Source organism: Coenobita brevimanus, chromosome 87, assembly GCF_032717465.1.
Source record: "Coenobita brevimanus isolate Jiangsu-jjx chromosome 87, ASM3271746v2, whole genome shotgun sequence".
Taxonomy (NCBI): domain Eukaryota; kingdom Metazoa; phylum Arthropoda; class Malacostraca; order Decapoda; family Coenobitidae; genus Coenobita; species Coenobita brevimanus.
The window spans coordinates 8,203,694-8,226,996 of record NC_137040.1 but is presented as its reverse complement, the minus strand read 5'-3'; the positions used below and the strand labels follow the sequence as shown (position 1 = coordinate 8,226,996).

Below are 23,303 nucleotides of genomic sequence, written 5' to 3'. Positions count from 1 at the left end.
AAACCCTATACACATCAGAAAGAGAGAAAGACCTAGGTGTGATAATCAATAACAGACTATCTCCGGCTGACCACATCAGCGAGAAGGTACGGAACATGTATACACTGCTTGCAAATATGAGAATAGCATTCACATACATAATGAAGACATGCTAAGAAGGATAATAACATCATTCATTAGACCAACCCTGGAATATGCATCAGTAGTCTGGAGTCCTCATCTCAAAAAGCATAGAGACAAGATTGAAAAAGTTCAAAGGGCCGCTACAAGATGGATACCAAGCTTAAGGGACCTAAGCTACGAAGAAAGACTAAACTGAATCTACCAACACTACAGGAGAGAAGGAAAAGACGTGACATGATAATGCTATATAAGTGCATATCAGGGAAGGAGAAAGTATACATAAATGATTACTTAACATATGGAGAAGCATCAGCAAGAGGACACTGCAAAAAACTGCATAAGGAGAGGTGATAAAGACGTAAGGAAATTTTCCAAACAGAGCAATTGATCAATGGAATGCACTACCGAATGAAATAGTGTGTGCCAAAACAATTCACAAATTTAAGGATATGTACGATAAATATGGTTTAAGACACGGGACAGTACGGGCTTGACTCATTCCTGTAAAGATACATTTAGGTAAGAACAATTAGGTAAGGTAAGAACACACACACACACACACACACACCTGAATGCAGCACTACATTGAGCAAGTGGATGGTGGGCACCCCCCACCCACTACCTCGTGTTATAACATGTCAAATTTGACACCTTACCGGATAAACTCTAATGACTTTGGTGAGTTTAACGTTTGCACAATCACAGAAGTTGGGGATTTACTTTTTGCCAGTCAATAATTTTTCAGTAAGTGAATTTAAACAGTTAACCCCTGAAATAGGGAATTAGATTATTATTATGAACTCATAAGCGGAATGTTGCATTGTATTTTGGCTGGAACCTGCAAGTTAAGAAAATGTGGTTTTGAGCCAGTGAAAGAAGATAGTTTTATTTGTTTGATGTTTGTGCTGCAGGTGCCTTCCTGATCCCGTACTGCATTATGCTGTTTGTGTGTGGAATGCCACTGATGTTCTTTGAGCTGTGTTTGGGCCAGTTCGGACGAGAGGGACCCATTACGGTGTGGAAGATATGTCCTCTCTTCCAAGGTAAGTTGATTCTCATTTAACACACACACACATTAAATTATTAAAGATGAAAGACTATACTAAAGAAAAGGAACCCCATTTTATTTGCCCATCTGAAACAGAATTAACCCCCAAGATATCAAACGATACCCTAAACTTAAGGAATATAATAATAATAATAATAATAATAATAATAATAATTGGTCTTTTGTTTCTCAGAAGCGCCAGTTCTTCCATAGGGAATTCACTAGCACTTGACACACATGTACATTGTTTTTACAATTACAGTACAAGAATTGTGACACCTCTCTAATTATACAATACAAACTTCATTAAAAAAAAAAAAAAAAAAAATTGAGACAAGGAGGAGGAATTTACCCTTCGAGTGCCAGCAGACTTTGGACCCTCATGGAGCCGTGGTGCCAGCCAATTTTTTTTTTTTTTGCTAGATAGGTTAGAAATGATGAGAAAACATGGAAAACAACCATAGAAGGACTCACAGAAGCCATTTGAGTCGATTTTGAGGTTAATTCTCCCTGACCAGGCAGCTGAAAACTTCAGAGTACAGTAACTCCCATAGACTTTATCAGCCACATCCGACATGCATTGAGTTCAGGTAGATCTTCATTTTCTTCATCGTTAACTATGCTATTTGAGCCAAAAACACTCTTGTTGGGTATATAGATGATATAGGAAGGCCTAGAGAGGCATGGGAATATCCCAGCTGATTTTTTTGTGCCTAATTTGAATATTTGAATTTTGGCAAATATATCAAACTGCCGACGTACATGTTTGTCATTGGCACTGTCTGCACATATATGGGCTGACATACCTGTAAGTCATTGGCAGGAGGCGGGTTAACCAAGAAATATCTAGAAGTCAAAGAAATAGAACTAGATATACCCTCACAAGTAGAACTGATTGGAGCAGAGATTAATACATCTGAAGGTTTATACATGCTATCCAAAACAAACACTTGAAAAAGAGGCAAATATGAAGACCTAGCTGAAAGTACAGTTCAGAGTTTAAGAGCATTACTACATAGAGTGGAAGAGAAATCTGAAAGAACTGTATTAACTGGAGATTTCAATACAGATATAAAATGGAATACTTTAGATGTAAGAAGCCGTGAAAGCTATTGGGATAAAAAACTCTGGATCTTGTGCAGGAGTTATTCCTAACACAACATGCATAGGGAAACACGAGAAAAAAGAGGACTTGATGATCCATCAGTACTAGATCTTATATTCCTAGGCAAGAAAATAATCCATCCATCCATTGCCAGACGCCATGTATCCCAAACGGGGTGGTCAAGGGCTTAGAGTTAATTGTTTTACAGGGAGGGGCACTAATCCTCCACCAACCCCACTTGACACGTAGGGATGCCAACAGCATCTGGTGTTCCCAGGCGGCCACCCATCCAAGTACTACGGCCATACCACGTTGAGTACACCGCTTCCCGTCCGATCAGCGACGTTAAGCAACGCTGGGTCTGGTTAGTACTTGAATGGGTGACCGCCTGGGAACACCAGATGCTGTTGGCATCCCTGCGTGTCAAGTGGGGTTGGTGGAGGATTAGTGCCCCTCCCTGTAAAACAATTAACTCTAAGCCCTTGGTCACCTCGTTTGGGATACATGGCGTCTGGCAGTGAATGAATGAACCCTCCATTCAGCAAAAGTGACCATGCAGTATTAAATTGCAACTTCAGGATTGCATATGACAAAGTTAACAGTAATGAGAGTTACAAAAAGAGCTTAAACTACAAAAAGGGTAACTACCTTGACCTAAAGAAGTATTTCCTAGAAATAGATTGGGTAAGGAACTTGGAGGACAAGATTTAACCCGTGGATTGTGCAATTACCTTTTTTTATCCCAGCCCGTGGTGCACAAAAATGAAAGAAAAAAGTTTTTTTTTAGTTTTTTTATATAAACTTGAAGATAAACATCCAGGGCATCATCTGGTGAAAAGAAAAAATTTTTTCTCTCTCTCCATCTTTACGTAGTGCCATGCATAAGTTTGCATAGGGATCGAGTTGTTAACAGTGATGCTCGGCCAGCACAGCTTGAGCTGTGGCTTGCAACACGACGCTACCAAGCCCGAGCTGTGGCTGGCAATCCACTGGTTAAATGTTATACTGTATATAGAAAATTCTGTGAGTTTTATGAATTAGGAGTCCAAAACTACATTCCCCAGCACAAAGAAACAGAAATGAAAATAAAGAAATGGTTTTATGCAGAGTGTAAAAAATCAGAAGAAAAAAGAGATTTGCTATGGAATAGATACAGAAGACACAATAGTGAGAGGACATATAACAACTATAAACAGGCAAGAAATTATTATACAAGGATAAGGAGAGAAGGTCAAAGACAGTTTGAGGAAGACATATAAATAAAAGTAGTGATCAGCCTAAGCTATTTCACAGTTACATCCAAAGCAGAGCCTTGTTAAAGATAAAATACAGTCCATTACAGACAAGGAGATCATCTATACACAAGAGAATGATATTTGTGAAACACTAAATAAAAATTTCTAATCAGTCTTTACAGAAGAAAATAATTTTGAGAGAGATGATATGGAACACGCATGCCCTCACATATTACCAGATGTACAAATATCAGAACAAAAAGTACAGACAGAGTTAAGTAAATTAGACAATGGAAAAGCAAATGGTCCTGACAAAATTTCAGGTTGGGTGGTACATGAATATGCAGAAGCGTTAAGCAGACCATTATATTTAATATTCAAGGAATCCCTAGGTCTAGGTAAACTACCTAATATTTGGAAGAAAGCGAACATTGTTCTCTTATTCAAGAAAGGAAATAGACAGAATCCGCTCAGCTACCGACCAGTATCACTGACCAGTGTTGTAAGATATTAGAAAAGCTGGTAAGAAAAGTTTGGGTTAACCATCTAGAAGAACACAGTATGATAACAGAAAGGCAGTTCGATTTTAGAGAGGGAAAATTATGTATTACTAATCTAGTAAGCTACTTTAGTAGAATTACAGAAACATTACAGAAAAGAGAAGGATGAGTGGACAGTATCTATGTAAATTTGAAGAAAGCACTTGACAGAGTACCACTCCAAAGACTTTTATGGAAACTGTACCATCAAGGAGGAATCAAGGGTGATCTGTACTGTTGGATGCAGGATTTTCTCAGAAAAAGGGAAATGAAAACAGTACTAAGGGGAAATTAGTCATCATGGAGGGAAGTGACTAGTGGAGTTCCACAGGGCTCAGTGCTGGCACCAATTATGTTTTTGATATATATATATGACATAGACAATAACATTGGAAATGGAAGCTATCTAAATATGTTTGCTGATGATGCAAAAATACAAAGGAGAATTACTAACACAGATTCTTGCAGAGAGCTACAAGAAGAATTAAATAAACTTTATGAATGGAGCAATAAATGTCAAATGGAATTTAATGTGGACATGTGTCATGTAATTAAGTTTGATAAGAGTGAAAAAAGACCAGACTGGGATTATATGTTAGGAAGTTCATCCCTACACATATCAGAAAGGGAGAAGGGCCTAGGAGTGATTATCAATAACAGACTGTCTCTGGCTGACCACATCAGTGAGAAGGTACGTAACATGTATACACTGCATGCTAATACGAGAATAGCATTCACATATATAAATGAAGACATGCTGAGAAAGATAACATCATTCTATCAGACCAACTCTGGAGTATTCATCAGTAGTCTGAAATCATCTAAAAAAACACAGAGATCAGATTGAAAGTATACGAAGGGCAGCTACAAGATGGGTACCAAGCTTAAGGGATCTATGCTATGAAGAACGACTAGAAAAATTGAATCTACCAACACTACAGGAAAGAAGGAAAAGAGGAGACATGATTATGGTATATAAATGCATCTCAGGGAAAGAAAAAATAGATATAAATGAGTATGCAACCTATAGGGAAGCATCAGCAAGAGGACACTGCAAAAAACTACATAAAAAGAGAGGCGATAAAGACATAAGGAAATTCGGTTTCCCAAATAGGGCAATTGATCAGTGGAATGCACTACTTAATGAAATGGTGTGTGCCAAAACTACTCATAAATTAAAGGATATGTATAATAAAAATGGTTTAATGCACAGGACACTACGAGCTTGACTCATTCCTGTAAAGATACAATTAGGTAAGAACACACACACACACACACACACACACACACACACACACACACACACACACACACACACACACACACACACCGCTCGCGGCGCAGTGGTAACGTTCTCGCTTGCCATCTGGTGGACGGGAGTTCGCACCTCGCTCAGATTGCGAAAAGTTTCACTGACGAAGTGGGTGGTTACTGTCCCCCTTGAGCAAGGGGACGGGTGTGTGGGTGTATGAAGGTCACAGCCTTGCTCTTAGATCGGAATATATGGGCTCTCAGCTCCCTTCCGGGAGGGTAAAAGCTGACGATCACGACCACAAAGTGATCATGACCGACCCGGTGAATTACACACACACACACACACACCGCTCGCTGGTGCAGTGGTAACGTTCTCGCTTGCCGACTGGTTGACGGGGGTTCGCGCCTTGCTCAGGTTGCGAAAAGTTTCACTGACGAAATGGGTGGTTACTGTCCCCTTTGAGCAAGGGGATGGGTGTGTGCATGTGTGAAGGTCACAGCCTTGCCCTTAGATCGGACTATATGAGCTCTCAGTTCCCTTCCGGGAGGGTAAAAGCTGATGATCACGACCATCAAGTGATCCTGACCGACCCGGTGAATTACACACACACACACACACACACACACACACACACACACAGGTTCTTTTATCAATACAGATGATCTGCCATGTTATATATTGCATACATGATTGTATCAGGGAAATATGATTTGGATTAGAAATACATCTGTATATTGTATGTGACTGAATCATAATGGATATGTGATGTGGGTGTTTGTTGATTCTGATGAGATACAGTATGACTATTTCCATCCAGTTATGCTGCCATATCCTCTGGAAATATATTACAGTACTGTATTTTTATTGCATAATACGTTCATTTGCCAATTTATTATATATTTTGCAGGAATTGGATATGCGATGTTCATGATAAGCTTCTATATTGGGTGCTACTACAACGTGGTGCTGTCCTGGGCCATCTATTACATCTATTCTTCCTTTACCCATACTCTACCTTGGACTACTTGTGGCGATGACTGGCGTACAGAATGTGAGTTAAGAATAATGTAATACAGATATGTAGGTTGCAAATTTCCATGGAAACTGTGGCACCAACTTTTTCTGTATGACTGTGTATATATCTGTCTGTATATCTGTTTATCAGTAGCCATTTACCATATTCCCAGCAGGAGTGATCCTAAACATAATGCCTCCATGTCACCTTCCCTTTGTCATCAGACTGCCCTTACTCCTACTCATTCCTCCCCACTTGGTCATGTACCCCTTCACCCCATCCCTTCATCTCATCCTCAGTCACCCCCTCTTATCCCTGTCCACCATCTTAAGCCGGTCAATTTGGTGATTGTTTTTAGGTTTTTCTTGCTGCTTTCAGGCATTTTTTCAGCTTAGGAGAATCCTCCTGTCAGTGAAATGGCATGTCTCTTCTGAGCTACATAAAATTGTCTGAAATATGTAAGAAAGATGTAGAAAATAATTTACCAAACTTGAAATTTGGTGCTTTTGAGAGGAATCCTTCACAGTCTTTGCACTTGTGAAGTAGCTAATGGGTACAAAGAGTTTGATGTTCCTTAACCTCTTAACTATGATGTTGATGATTTTTTTTTTTTTTTCAATTACTGTTTTCTCTCTAAATCTAGACAGTTATACAGTCAGGCCGTATTTTAAGCCAGAGGTGTGTTCCAGAATAGCACAAGTTTTTCCATATAGTTGGAAATTTGGGGAAGCTGGCAGTTCAATTCATTAAGCAGCAATGGAATTTTGATAAGCGGCTTTCTCAGTTTACACTGGATTTCTTGGCAAAACAGAGCATCAAAAAAGTGACCCTAGAATGAGGACTAACCATGTTCATCTTTGGTGAGACATTGCTAACTGAATGTATCAATTCCACTACTAGAGCGCTTTGGCACGAAGGTGAAAAAATAAAGAAAAATAAGACATCCTGTTTTTTTTTTTATTCTAGCCAGTGCTAACCTTGGGTTGAAGGTATTATAAACCATTTGACTCATCCTCATACTGTGGTGATGACATGTATTTAATTTTTCCCAGAGTCACAGTAAACTGTTTTATTCAGTTTATGAAAGACTTCTGTTAGTGGAGGGGTTAATCAAGACTATATCTAACCCTTCCAGTTCAGAACTCCCTTAGATTGATTAAGCTCATCTGGAGATTGCAAAAATAAACTATAAAGTAATCATTGTAATGAAGGGATTAAACCCATTATCTGTTGGGCATCATTTTATTTGTTTTGTTGTTAATGAAGCTGACTGTATTTAAAACAGGAAATACACTTTTATTGTGAATAGCAAAGACTTCTTGCACTGGAGGGGATTGGGATTCTTCCATGGCCCCCTGTTAAAGGAGAAATAGGATTTGTGGTTATGCAGACACGTGTTTGTGTTAATTTGGTCTTAGCAAGGATATGTGTTATAGCTAGCAGCATTGTAGAATCAAGAAAAATGATGTTCCATGGAGTACTTAATACTTACTGTACAAGTAATGTCAGTAACTTATCATATGCTACTATGTTTTAGTAAATGTAAGGAGTATAGCTGAGTACTTCATCGGTTTATGCAGCTGTATACAATACTTGTGTTTGAGTACAAGAGCTTGATGCTTTAAATTTTGTATTTTTCCTAAGGTTAGTATATTATATAATCGTCATACTGCATCGTTATTTAGTTTGTTATTTGTTCCAGTTAAGTAATTCATTCATATGTGTATTTTCCAGTTTGCAAAGAGTTCAGCTCCAGAAATTGCACAATGGGTGGTGGACTGATGAACTCAACTGGAACTTGTATTTACAAAAACATGACCACGCCTGAGGAGTGGGATGCACTCAACAAGTCCGTCAGTTCACTTAGGAGTCCTGCTGATGAATTTTTCCAGTAAGTACATATTCTTTTAAGATACTTTAACAAGTAACAGATGTTCAATAGAGATGGCAAGAATTCAGTATTTGGAGATACTGATTAATCAACACATTAAGTTATTCTTTGCCTCTTGTATTTGGTGGGTAAGAAGTAATTAGCATAATTCATTCATTCTTTCATCATCTAATCCAGTGTTGTCTCATGAGGAGCATAGGAGCCCGGGACTAGGGAAATTGGTCCTGACATTTAAGATGAGAGTGACCAGCCTGACTTATCCCTGAGTATCATTATATGAACAGTAAACCCCAACCACCCTTTGGATATAAACCTGCACCAGCTCAATCCAATTGGAGCATCTTAATTGCCCACTAAACCACCAGGTGCCATAAGGTGGTTATATGGTTACCACCCAGTGTAGTAAATGGTTTCATTATGTATAGGAAACCATTTGGCTTGTCACTCAGTGTAGAGTCACCCATAGAAAGAAGGAAGAGGAAGGAATGCAGGAAAGAGAGACAGAAGAGGAAGAATGGAAAGAAGGAAGGAAGAGAGGAAAGGGTGGACACATGAGAGCAGCATCACATCGAGTGAGCGGATGGTAAGTGCCCCCAGCAACCACTAAAATAATAATGATAATAATAATGTTACTCTTCAAACGGAAGTCCTGTCCTCTTTGGTCCGTTTGTTATAGGACTGTGTTCACTGTAGATGGAAACAAACTCAGAGTACTGTATGGGGACAGTTACTTCATAAACCTAAGACTGATATGACTGCAAGTTACTGGAGTGTATGGATAGTGGTTGGACTTTAAATAACTTAGAGAATTAACAAATTTTTTATGCAAATATGGTTAGAACTCAGAAGCAGATGCTTTGAATAGATGTTCTTAAATGCTGTTATCATGATTGTAAGTTCATCAGCACTTTCTGCTGACTGCAGGAATGGATTGTGTCACCTGAAATACTTTTGTGATGATGTGAAACACACAAGGAAAGGAAATGGGAAGAAATATACTCCCTTGTGACATTCAAGGAGAATTAATAAATATAGCAGTCAGAACATTGCTGATTTAGGATTGTTGGCAAATTTTACTCATGATTTTAACCAGCTGTGGAAGAAAACTTAAGATACATATACAGTACAGTAACTAACTGGGTAGTGAGTGCTGATATATATTATACTAAAGAACAAAGGTTCGTGTCAGTTCTCTACAGTTACACTAAACACATTTCGGTTGAAATACCAATATATATTAGGTCAGTTTTGTGTGTGTGTTATAATAGAAGCCCCGTCAATAACTGTCTTGTTAATTTTGCAATGCGAACTTTTACAGGTATTTTAATGTGTTTTGTGTCTCATTTTCATATTAAACTAAAGACAAGATTAGCATTGCTTGCAACTTTCAATTCTGAAACTTAAGACATCTCAAGCTTTGTAGGAAGTGAAAACACTTTGTAAATTAAGCAGTTTTTTATAGCTGAAGTTTGTCCATTTAATGTATGCGCTGAATCCCTTGGCTGTCTGATACGCATGTCATGGAATTTTTGTCCTTATGAAAATTATGTACTGGAAAAGCATGCCTGCGCATGAAGAGGTTCAGTAAGGTTGCCCATATAATAATGGCTATACTGTATTATGAGAACTCGTGCAGATATGAGCAAGACAGCCATTAGTAGATATCCGAATATTTTCAGCTTTGTATTCTTCAGATTCCATTTTATGGACTGCCCTATCATGTCATGTATATGCATTTAGATCTGAATGATTATATAACACTGTAATTTTATTTATCCTCAGTAATCATGTACTGGACATCACCGGTGGTCTGCATGATATGGGTGGATTACAAGGCAACATTGTGCTAGCACTGTTGGTGGCTTGGATTGTAGTCTACCTGGTCCTCATCAGGGGTGTTGAGACATTTGGCAAGGTTAGAAAACTGACCAATTGCTCACCTACCACTTCGTGATTTTCTTACACAATGTGTTTTGGAATCTTGAATATTTCATTGCTCTCTTCAGGGTCATTTAATGTGTCAGTTGTTTCTCTTCTTGTTTGTGTCATGTGGATAAATAACTACACAATTATTACAGTAATAACAGATCCATTGATGTGATCATTGAAATCCATCAAAGTTTTTAATGTGTTTTGGAAGAGTTTCATAACTCCGTGACTTAAACTGGAGGTCATGGCAATGTTTGAAAGGAATGAGAGAGTGTTTTTGATTGGAGATATGAATGGAAAAGTAGGGACTGTGAAGGTGGATGGAGTAGCTGGTGGGTGGGGTGTGCCTGCAGAAGTGGATGATAATGGCAGTGCTGTAGTGGACTTTTGTGCAGGGAGGGGGTTGGTAATAGCTAATACCCTCTTTAGACACAAAATGATCCACAGATATACGTGGCAAGTGACGAGAAGGGTGGGCGGTGAACTGAACGAACAGAAGGCGATGATTATGTGTGTGTGTGGATGACAGAATGAGAAGGTGTGTAGTGGATGCAAGAAAATACAGAAGTAGGGGGAGTGGACTTTCTGACCACCATGTGGTGGTGGTGAAAATCAGGGTTCAAATGCAGTTGAGGAATAGGAGGAGGGAAAGACAGGAAGAAGTAGTCAATACAAGGAGGGTAAAAAGGTTGCAAGAGGATGGAGAAAAGGCAGAATATAAGAGAGAAGTGGAGGAGCAATTGAGTAAATATGATTTGGAGCGTATGGGGGAGGTGGAAGGGGTTCGTTTTTGTTTTCATTTTCGTTTTTGAAGGCTCCTACATGCTTGCATGCGTTGGCTTTGGTCACCTGATGGTGGCTTTCCATGCTGCACAATCTGTTGCAGCCTCCCTGTTCAGTCCCTTAACCCTGAGGTCACACTTAATGACCTCGTCCCACGTCTTTTTCGGTCTACTCCTCACAGCCCCACCCCCAATATTAACTTCTCACCTTCTGCACCCAATTATCATCCCCCATTCTCTTCACATGCCCAAATCACCTCAATCTACCTCTCCTCATCACAACACCAACACTCCAGTCCCATCCTACCTCTCAACTCTTCCATCGTAAACCCAGCCCCCCCAGGCCTTGGACGCTGGGACGCACTGCACATCCACCTAATCATTGTCATTTCTGTACATCTGAGCCTGCAAATATCCTCCTCCTTTACTGCCCAGGTCTCACTACCATACAGCATTACACTCCTAACACATACTGCATGCAAAGAATCCCTTAGCACGTAGGGAAAGTCCTCTCAATGTCTGGAGAGGCAACAGCTCTCCGAACTTCTTCCAACCACTTCTCACCCTAACCACAGAGCTAGCTCCAGCCCCACCTCCAGCACACAACATGTCTCCCAAATAACAAAACTCTTTCACACACTCAAGAGACTCACCAACAAGTTCAATCCTTTCATGGCTGACAATCTCCACCTGCTCTCCCCGACATGCTGCACACATAAAATCAGCATTATCTCACAGTCTACCTCTGATACCACTACATCTCTCGTGCACCCATTTATCACAAACACTGCACAAGATGGAATTACTTCCCATGCCCTTTTGGCAAACTGCACATGGGTGTGAAAGATATTCACAGAAGAAATCTGTGCAGCATATGATGTGGTGTGTGGGGTGAAGAGAAGACAAAAGGGAGTGCAAGGAACAGCATAATGGAATGAAGAGGTGAGAAAAGCTATGGCACAAAAGAAGAAAGCATATAGTGAGGCATAGAGGAAATTGAGAGACGAAAGAGAGAATTATATGTAGAGAGGAGGAGAGAGGTGAAAAGATTAGTAAGAGAGAGTAAGAAGAGAGTGGATGAGGAATTTCAAAGGAATTTGAGTGTAAAGTGGAGGGGATGTTAGAAAATGTTCTGGAGAGAAGTAAAGAAAGTAAGACAGGGTGATAACGAAGTTAGTTGGGGAGTGAAAAATAAAAATGATAGACTGCTGGTGGAGAAGGGAGAAAAAATGAGCAGATGGAGAGAACACTTTCCGGAAGTGTTAAACATAGACAGTGAAAGTCATGTGAGGGTAAGCGGGTGGGGAATGGCTGGGAGAAGGAGGGAGATGAGTAGAGAGAAAGAAATCAGTAGGATGGAAGTAGTGGAAGCAATGAAGGAAGTCAGAATGGGAAAAGCCCCAGGAATAGATGGAGTGTGTGGTGAAATGCTGAAGCATGGAGGAGATAGTAGTAGAATGGGTATGGAAGATGTGCGTTTTGGCCTGGGAGGAAAGTAGAGTCCCAGAGGATTGGAAGTCAGGTATAATTATTCCCCAGTTCAAAGGAAGTGGAGAAAAAGAAGTATGTGGTAATCATAGGGGCATTTGTCTTTTTAGTGTAATAGGAAAAGTATATGGTAGGATACTTATTTACAGAATTAGGGAAATATCAGAGGAATTAGCTTGTGAAGAACAGGGAGGTTTTAGGAAGGGAAGAGTTTGCATAGATCAGATATTCATTCTTTGGTCTTTAGTGGAAAAGTTTCTAGAGAAGGGAAGGAAGTTGTATGCAGCCATCATGGACTTGGAGAAAGCATATGACAGGGTGGATAGACAAGGAATATGGAAAATTTTAAAAATATACGGAGTAAATGGGAAGTTGTTGAATGCCGTAAAGAGTATGTATGAGGGAGCTAAGGCTGCAGTGCATGTGGATAGTGAATTAAGTGAATTTTTCTATTTGAATGTTGGATTGAAACAGGGAAGTGTCATGTCTCCTTGGTTGTTCAGTCTGTATGTGGATGGGGTTATAAAAGAGATACAAGGTAGGGAAATGGATGTTGGAGCATCCCTAATGAGAGAGGGCAACATTTGGAACCTCCCTGTACTGTTGATTGCAGATGATACTGTATTGTTAAATGAAGACAAAGGAGAGCTGCAAGGTTTGATGAATGAGTTTTGAAATGTGTGTAAGTAACAGAAGCTAAAGATGAATGTAGGGAAGAGTAAAGTTATGGTCTTTGAGAGAAATGAAGTCACTGAATGTACAGTGAGGTTGGATGATGAGGAATTGGAAAATGTGAGTGCATTTAAGTACTTGGGTAGTGTGATGAGTAAGGATGGAAGTTTGGAGGGTGAAGTGCTTGAAAGGATACAACAAGGAAGAAAAGTTGCTGGTTCTTTGAAAGCAGTGATAAGAAACAGGGAAGTGAGCATGGAAGTAAAAAAGTCTCTGCATGTCAGTATTGTGATGCCATCTCTGACTTATGGAAATGAAATTTGGACCCCGTTGGAAGGACAGAAGTCAAGAGTGAGAGCAGTGGAAACGAGTTATTTGAGAGGAACATGTGGAGATACATAGAGAGACAGACTGACAAATGAGGAGGTGATGGAGCGTTGTGTTGTGGATGTGATAGAAAGCATTAGGAAAAATACATTGAGGTGGTTTGGCCATGTGGAGAGGATGGAGAACAAGAGACTGATGAGGAGAGTGTATGCGAGTGAGGTGGAAGGGGGGGAGAGGGAGGGGGAGGCCAAGAATGAAATGGAGAGAATTAGCGGAGAGGTATATGAGAGAAGGGGGTATGAGCTGAGAGCGGGGAAGTGAAATGCCGGAGGACCGGATGACATGGTGACGATTTTTTGTGGCCACCCCTTACGGGATTAAGGCATCTGGCAATAGATAGCTAGGTAGATAATCCTGACTGCAGTTATATGGTAATTGTTTCTCTCAGGCTGTATACTTCACTGCAACATTCCCATACCTGATCCTGGTGGTGCTGCTAGTACGTGCAGCAACCCTCCCTGGCTACATGGATGGCATCAAGTTCTACCTCACCCCTCAGTGGGACAAACTCTTCACTGCCAAGGTGAGCATCATTTGCTGACACATAAAAGATTGGAAGGGACTGCTGCAGCCAAGTTGAAATGATAAACAGTTAGTGCCTCCTGACATATAATGAGGACCCCATGGAAGAGATTGTAGATTTTGTCATTTACGACACCTCTACAAGATATTTTCAGGGGACTTCAGTTTACCAAAACAGAGTGAAGATAGCATAATTATATCTTTGTTACCATTTTTATGACCGAATGCATGAACATTTGCATTAGACAAGCAAATTGTTGTTACATAGTACTTTGTGTGAAAATGGAAACTGTGTTACACTTATTTTATGTATATAATTATTATTTAAGTAATTCATTAATGCAGTATGTGTACAGAAATGCTGTACTTTGCAGTAATGATGATTAGAATTTGACTTCTTCCAGGAGCTGAAAAAAAGGATCTTTCAAGAATGATGCAATTACTTGTAAATAAGATTAATGTGACATTACCATTGTAGAGGTACTACATAATCATTCACCCGTAAATGTACTTCACATGCATGTAGTTAATGAAATGTAACCCATGTTTTTGTCAAACTGTGGGCATATTTGAATGGAGTCTCACCATAATGTATTGTGTAGGTTTGGGGTGATGCTGCTGTCCAGATTTTCTTCAGTTTGTCTCCATGTTGGGGTGGACTTATCACCCTTTCCTCCTACAACAAATTCAACAACAACTGCTACAGGTACAACTGTTGTTTTGTAGTATCTATCCCCCAATTAATATTCCAGTAACTTTTTTATCAATGTCTCACTGGATTTTGTAAACAGTCACCAAAGGCTATTTTCTGCTCTTAATCAAATGCAAATGCACAAACTGTTTTCTGCCCCAGCTTGCACTGAGTAACCATAATCTACCTGCTGGACCACCTGTCGCCCTTCATCCCATGCACCCATTTAACCTGCACATGACAGACTAGGAGGCTAATATCCTTGGTCAACCCCAAAGGATGCAGTGAAGGGGGGAAAAAAAAGGATTGATATATGTGGTAGGTGGGGACGCTCACTATCCACTCATTCGTTGTAATGTTGCTCTCAGGTGTCTGCCCTTTCCTCTCCTTCATCCTTCTTTCCTTCCATCCTCTTCTGTCTTTCTTTCCTTCATTCTTTCCTCGTCCTTATGCTTACAGGTGACTTTACACTCCCTCTTCTGTCTTTCTTTCCTTCATTCTTTCCTCTTCCTTCTGCCTGTGGGTGACTCTACACTGAGTGACAAGCCAAATGGTTTCCTGTACACCAGTAAACCATTTACTATGCTGGGTGGGACCATATAACCAAATTATGGCACCTGGTGGTTTAGTGGGTAATTATGGCACTCCAGTCGGATTGAGCCGGTGAAGGTTTATACCCAAAGGGTGGTTAGGGCTAATTGCTCATGTAAAGCCACTCAGGGATGAGTGAAGCTGGTCACTGTCATCTTAAATGTCGGGACGAACTTGCCTAGCCCTGGGTTTCTACGCTTCTTATGGAACAACATAGGATTGGATGATGAGTGAATGAATGAATGAATGAAAGAATGAACAGAAATAGCAGGGGAGGGTGGGGGGAGGTTGAATAACTGAACAGGTGCAAGAGGAGAACCAGCTCCAAATGTGGTCATAACTGTGCCCCAAGCAGCCCACATGAGAATGAACAGTTGGCTGTGGGGGTTGAAGATGTACTTTTAGCTTACTTGCATACTGTAGAGGCACCAGTTACAGCTAAATGGACACCAACAAATATGGTCACATCAGATGCATGGGTAATCCTACACGGTACCAAATACCAGCACAGCACTCAAGATATAATAGCCTTAGCTTGTCAACATGGGATTGCATGTGATAAGACCTAGACACAGCTACCAAACAGTCATGGTGCCCTTAGAACTGAAGGTGAGCATACCTACACCAGGTATGGCCACATTTTGCCACAAGCAAATGTCATATATGGAGCAGAAATTTATTTGAACTCTAGGCTTGCAATATGAGAAGACATACTTAAATCTATCTATCTATCTATAACCCGACACCCTAATCCCGCAAAGGGTGGCCGCACAGAAAACGCCTCCAAGTTGCTTTGTCACTCACCATTTTACTGCCCTCCCCCCAGCTCACTCCCTCCTCCCTCATATACCTCTCAACTCCATCCCTCCACCTCATCCTCAGTCTTTCATTCCCCACTCTCTCCACATGTCCAAACCACCTCAGTGTATTTCTCCTAACTTTCTCAACCACATACTTAAAAGTAATATTAAAAAGGTAAAGCTTAGAGGAGCCTGAAGTATGGGGAAGCGCCAAATACATCCTCGAGGTTGGCTGTGTAAAGTTCATGAAGCCAGCAGCTGTGGGGTCCAAAATTCTATTTGATGCTAATTGCCTAATTGAGTTCACAGGCATGGCTCTGCATGCAAATGAAAAATTCAGCCAAAAATAATAATCTTGTAAATACTCAAGTATGTGGTATCAGCATTGCCTAAGAGAGGATAAAACACACCGTAAGATGAAAGAAAACACATGGAGATGGGGGGAAAAAAAAAATGAAACTTACATTTGATATGCAGACTCTCTGTATATAAGTGAGCTTCCAGAAACTGATTGAGGAGAAGAGTATAATTTGAATCTAGCTGGGTCATAAATACTGGAGAAATATTGCATTTAATGTTTGCTCACCCTGACCTATGATACTGACTCAGAAATTAAGAAACGTTAAGTAATAGTTATCATGGAACTATATCATCTTTCTCATCTGTTGGCTGTGTCAAGACAAAGCTCTCACACCCACTATTCATATGTACTGATAAAGTGCTGCAACTTTGTTTTATTCCTTAACCCAATAACACTAATGACTTCACGTGATTCCCCACCAAAAGGACCTGGACATTTAAACCACATCTGGGGCATCTCAGGTGAACCCTAACAACATTATTGCCTGTTTATTTGGTATTTTGGAGCTACAGCATGTCCCTAGTAGGAAGCATGACATTCAGTATGACATATTTTGGAAAATCTCCCCACCCCCCCCACCCCTATCATGGGGATGGCTTCTGGACCTTAGAAGTACCAAATGCTATTGCTGTATATTCATACTGATTCAACACTTACTCAAGAATTTAGTTCAAATTTTGGATGGTTAGTGCAAGAGTTATGAATTATTGTGTCTATCTATATCTTTACAGTCTGACACCTTAATTCCGTAGGGGGTGGCCCCAAACAAATTGCCTCCATGTCACCCTGTCCCTTGTCATTATGCTGCCCTCCCCTCAGCTCACACCCCCCTCTCTTGTATACCTCTCTCCTCTCCATCCCTCCACCTCATCCTCAGTCTCCCCCTCCCTCTCCCCCCCTCCACCTCATTCACATATGCCCTTCTCGTTCGTCTCTCACTCTCCATCCTCTCCACATGGGCAAACCACATCAGTATATTTCTCCTGATGCTTTCTGTCACTTCCACATCTACACCACAATGCTTCATCACTTCCTCAGTTCCAATCTGTCTCTCCATGTAACTCCACATGCTCCTCTCAGATAACTAATTTCCATTGCTCCCAGTGTTGAGTTCTGACCTTTCAACAAGGTCCAAGCTTCGCTTCCATACATTAGAGTTGGTATCACAGTGCTGTCATGCAGCAACTTTTTATCACTGCTTTCAAAGAACCAGTAACCTCTCTTCCCTGTTGTAGCCTTTCAAGGACTTCATCCTCTAAACTTCCATCCTTACTCATCACACTACCCAAGTGCTTAAATGCACTCACATTTTCCATGAATTTTTGTATGTCTAAAAAACTTCTGTGAATTTATAAGACTCTTAATAAAAATTTTGTTTTAATGGGGTGCTTCTGAAAAGCCTAGTATTCCGTCAGATGGCTCCACTGTAGCAGTAAACACATTCCCGCGCTGTATAAAAAGCATAATTTTATTTGTTAAATATTTACACTGTTGTGTGAAATTGTGAATCATGGTAATGTCATATGCCGTAACATAAATAATACAAATAGAACACGTATATATAACGTATCATGAATTGTTTATATTTATCATAAACTGAAATTAAAATATCACTGATGGCATGTGATGGCAATCCGCCATTTCAGTGGTCCTATATTATTTAATTTCTGCTACAGTTAGTGCAAGTTAGATTCTTAATACATAGTTTGTTCGGAGTGTAAAGTAAGCTTAGTGGGTATCTTGACTCATCCAGTCTCTATGTGGGCAGAAATTTAATGTTGAGTAAATACTGGCATTCACCATCATAAATCATCCGGTCTGAGGAACCGTCCCAAAACCAAGATCGTTTACGGGTCATTCTTTGCCCGGTCTCACCGAGGACAGACGACTGTGGAAGGTACACAAGCCAAGACATCGCCTCCAAGTGATCCACAAGATTCACACGGAGTCAAATTCAGTATTCACGATTTTATTTATATATATATATATATATATACAGTATATATATATATATATATGCAAACGAAACGTGAGAACACATGAGTAAATACTACTGCATCCTCTTAAATGTCTACCCCCAGTGAGATTGCATCCAGGTCAAGAAGACTGGTATGTGCACAAGCTACTGACTCAGTCAGTGGAAGATCTTACAAACATGTGTATGTGGACAGGTGGCCTGGAGACAGTTCTCACATGACCATACCATTAGGGACTTGCCAAGAGGGGGCAATGTGTGTGAGATATTGATGATAAGATGACCTTAAGGTATTTATTTGGTAGGCACTTGGTGAAATGTAAAAATTAAAATAACCACTAGTTCTCAACAGAATAAGACAAAACTTCACTGTAACACTTTATTTACAAAAAGCTACGATGATACATATGAATATGACTCACTCATGGTGCAAGGAAGCTGCAGGGGAAGGTCTCTCACTCTCAGCTCAACAGTCAGGAACTCACATTACTGAACTATATGTGTTTGTGGGTGTGTCCATTTACGACAGTAATGTAACCAACGTCGGGTACAGGGACATGAGAAATGGGCGTAGGTTAGTTAAGAGCTAGAGAAGCAAGATGTGGGAATGACAATCACACAAAGATATCGCTCAGTGAAACACACTGCCTGTACATAGTCACTTATGAACCAATGACGAATGTTATGAATTTAGCTTGTTTCTACTCTGAGTGAATCTGTGACATTACACGCCATCAAAATAAAATTTTTCATGGAAACTTGACATGACATCCCTCGTGAAAAAACTTAAACACGGGACTGTCTTGTGGTGCGCATGCGTGAAGGAAGCGAGCAAAATGTTGAATGCCAGTATTTACTCAACATTAAATTTCTGCCCACATAGAAACTGGATGAGTCTAGATACCCACTAGGCGTACTTTACAGTCTGAACAGACAATGTATTAAGAACCAAATTTGCACTAAATGTAGCAGAAATTAAATAATGTAGGGTCACTAGAAGGACGGGTTGCCATCACATGCCATCAGTGATATTTTAATTTCCGTTTATGATAAATATAAACACTTCACGATACGTTATATATACGTGTTCTATTTGTATTATTAATATTTCGGCATATGACATTACCATGATCCACATTTTCACACAACAGTATAGATATTTAACAAAGAAATATATGCTTTTTAAACAGTGCGGGGAATGTGTTTACTGCAACAGTGGAGCCATCTAGCGGAATACTAGCTTTGAAAGCACCCCATTGAAGTTACTGTGATGGAGGATTTCAGTATGTTGCCTGCTGCTTTGCCTGAGGACTTCTGTGATGACAGTGACCTGTCACATGTGTCTGGTATTTATACTAATGGTGAGATGTACCTGGAAATACAGATGGAACATTCAAGGCATCAAAAACTGAGCTGTTAGGAATTTCAGATTCATTAGTTGACAGTTTTCCATCATGCTAGTTTTGTGTGAATGAGTATAATTACACTGGTCGACAAAGTTTAAAAAGTGTTAGTATATTTTTAGGTGATTGTAAGCAACACGAACCTGTAAATTTCGAATATGATATCCAATTTTTGCCAGCACGTCCAGTTTTTGAGAACCGTTGTACAATAGGAAAATCTGCTCGTGTGTTGGAAAATCCAATTAGACTCAAATCATAGAGATAGATACTCCTTGTAAAGTAGCGTTCAGTTAGTAATTGTGGCGTTTATATCATTTTCAGTTAAGTACAGTACCTGAATCACAAGATATTTTAGCAACTCAAAGTGAATCGGCCACAGCAAAAAGTCGGGTAGAATTTTCACACCACCATGATTTTTTTCTTTCTTTTTGACACCAGTGTATGCAGTGGTAATCTTATATTTGCCATTATTCCATTTCAGCTTTTCTTTACTGTTCCGGTGCCTTCATCTGTGTTGGAAAGCAATGAAGCACCACAACTGTGTGAATGTATCATACTCATTCTGCTATCTGCAGGTTCTTTACACCTGAAAGCCTGAAGAGACCAATTACAATTTAATGTTAAAAGTGCATAAAAACATTACTTCAGATGTCCTGATGGTATCAAGACAAGGTAGGCACCCCATATTGCATGCAAGCTCAGTGTAAACCACATGAAATGGCCATCAGGTATGCCTTTCGCTGTACCAGTGGTTTAGCGTGAGCCATATGATCACTGTCCTGACTGCTGCTTTTGACTCAGTACCACCAAAGAGAATTCATTGAAAACTTGGTCCAAGATCTGGTATCCTTACGTACCTTTTCTAAGGCAAGCACTCCATGGCCCTGAGTTTCCAGTTCCAGATCCTCCATTAAGTACCACAAGTGAATCAGAATCTAGTATGGAGGAGTGTTGCATGGTTGCCGACTTTCAAGAAGATTTAGAGAGCAAGGAGCCACACCTCATCAGTCTGGTAGAGCTGCATGACCTTATAAGAGACCTTAACTCCCCCAAGGAGAAAAGTGATTTCCTTGGATCTCGACTCAAGCATGGGCATATGCTACGGGGTGGAGTTTGTACCATCACCTTCCATCATTGACATGAAAAGCACTCAATGTACTTCAGGATGGATGACATGCTTTGTTCCTGTTATGTCGTTTTATTGTTAATGCAACACCTTTGTAAGTCTCGTCCTTATCAAAAAGGAAAATGGCAGTTGTTCATGGATTCTAAGCAGAATGCACTGAAGGCAGTCCTTCTCCATAATGGAAATGAGCATCCTTTTGTTCCAGTTGTTTCATGCCCATGGAATGAATGAAAGTTACGAAACTATAACTACTCTGTTGACTGCTGTTGGGTACAAAACACATCAATGGAGCATCTGTGGGGACTTGAAAATGATCTGCTTGCTTCTAGGACTTTAGCAAAGTTACACAAAGCACATGTGTTTTCTCTGTTCATCGGACAGCAGAGCAGACACTGAGCATTACATACAAAAGGAATGCCCAGTGTGACCAAAAGATATGATTGAAAGGTTCAGCTGTCTTAACAAACCTCTTGTTGACCTTGAGAAGGTATTCTTGCCTCCACTTCATTTGAAACTTTGATGAAGAACTTTGTGAAGGCCATGGATCAAGATGGTGCTGGCTTCCACTGCTTGCTAACAAAGTTCCAAGACACTGTATCTGAGGCCATAGTCTATCTCTATCCATCTATTGCCAGACGCCTCAATCCCGTTTGGAGTGGCCACAAACAAATCACCTCCACGTCACCCTGTCCCCCGCCATTTCACTGCCCTGCTTCCAACTCACACCCCCATCTCTCATATACCTCTCCACCCCATCCCTCCATCTCATCCTCAGCGTCCCCCTCCCTCTTCCCCCCTCCACCTCACTCACATACACACTCTTCGTCAGTCTTTCACCCTCCATCCTCTCCACATGGCCAAACCACCTCAGTGTGTTCCTCATAATGCTTCCTATCACATCCACATCCACACCACAACGCTCCTTTATATCCTCATTCGTCAGCCTGTCTCTCCGTGTGACTCCACAGGCTCCTCTTAAATAACTCATTTCCACTGCTCTCACTCTTGACTTGTGTCCTTCCAACAATGTCCAAGCTTCACTTCCATACATTAGAGTTGGTATCACAATACTGTCATGTAGTAACTTTTTCACTTCCATGCTCACTTCCCTGTTTCTTATCACTGCTTTCAAAGAACCAGCAACGTTTCTTCCCTGCTGTACCCTTTCAAGCACTTCACCCTCCAAACCTCCATCCTTACTCATCACACTACCCAAGTACTTAAACGTACTCACATTTTCCAATTCCTCACCATCCAACCTCGCTGTACATTCACTGACTTCACCTCTCTCAAAGACCATCACTTTACTCTTCCCTACATTCACCTTTAGATTCCGTTTCTTACACACTCACCCAAACTCATCCACCAAGCCTTGCAGCTCCGCTTCGTCTTCACTCAACAACACAGTATCATCTGCAAACAATAGTACAGGGAGTTTCCAAACACTATCCTCTCTCACCAGGGCCACTCCAGCATCCACTACCCTACCTTGTACCTCTTTTATTACCCCATCCATGTGCAGATTGAACTACCATGGAGACATGACGCATCCCTGTTTCAACCCAACCTTCAAAGAGAAAAATTTACTTAGTTCACCATCCACACGCACTGCAGCCTTAGCACCATCATACATACTCTTCACAGCATTCAACAACTTCCCATCTACTCCATATATTCTCAATACTTTCCACAATCCTTGTCTATCCACCCTGTCATGTGCTTTCTCCAAATCCATGAAAGCCGCATACAACTTCTTTCCCTTCTTTAGAAACTTTTCCACTAAAGATCTAAGAATGAATATCTGATCTACACAACCTCTTCCCATCCAGAAGCCTCCCTGTTTTTCTCCAACTAATTCCTCTGTTCTTTCTCTAACTCTGTCAATAAGTATCCTACCATACACTTTTCCTATTTATTAACAAGACAAATGCCCCTATGATTACCACACACTTCTTTTTCCCCTTTTCCTTTGTACAAGGGAATAATTATACCTGACTTCCAATCCTCCGGGACTCTACCTTCCTCCCAGGCCAATCTGCACATCTTCCACATCCATTCTACTACTATCTCTCCTCCATGCTTCAGCATTTCACCACACACTCCATCAATTATTCAATAGTCCCTCAAATTCATCGTTTACTTAACAATCAGGATTTGTAAAGAGCTTATCTGAGCTGGAAGGGCTGCTTGGGAGAGCTTCATGGTTCTTACCAAGAATTACGTGGGAAATTTTTAAGCATCGAATTATGAGGAGTTTGTGGACACAATATTGAAGAGTTACTTTGCACTCGGTGCCCGAATGCCGCTCAAATTAAATTTCTTCCATGCTGATTTGGACTTCTTTCTATTTATTCTTGGCAGTGTC

General features: G+C 40.4%; 1 protein-coding gene and 1 non-coding gene across 2 annotated transcripts in view; both read left to right on the top strand.

Annotated features, from left to right (window-relative positions):
* Window positions 1-23,303, top strand: part of LOC145411054 (sodium- and chloride-dependent glycine transporter 1-like) — a 132,626-nt gene that overhangs the window by 59,893 nt on the left and 49,430 nt on the right. The window contains exons 3-8 of the mRNA XM_080281127.1: window positions 1,035-1,166; window positions 6,213-6,356; window positions 8,055-8,211; window positions 9,994-10,126; window positions 13,858-13,992; window positions 14,594-14,697. Coding sequence (XP_080137253.1) covers window positions 1,035-1,166; window positions 6,213-6,356; window positions 8,055-8,211; window positions 9,994-10,126; window positions 13,858-13,992; window positions 14,594-14,697 — 805 coding nt within the window. The remainder of the gene's footprint in view (window positions 1-1,034; window positions 1,167-6,212; window positions 6,357-8,054; window positions 8,212-9,993; window positions 10,127-13,857; window positions 13,993-14,593; window positions 14,698-23,303) is intronic.
* LOC145411069 (5S ribosomal RNA) lies at window positions 2,571-2,689 on the top strand. The gene has a single exon (XR_013899362.1). It is a non-coding gene; the product is annotated as a 5S ribosomal RNA (ribosomal RNA).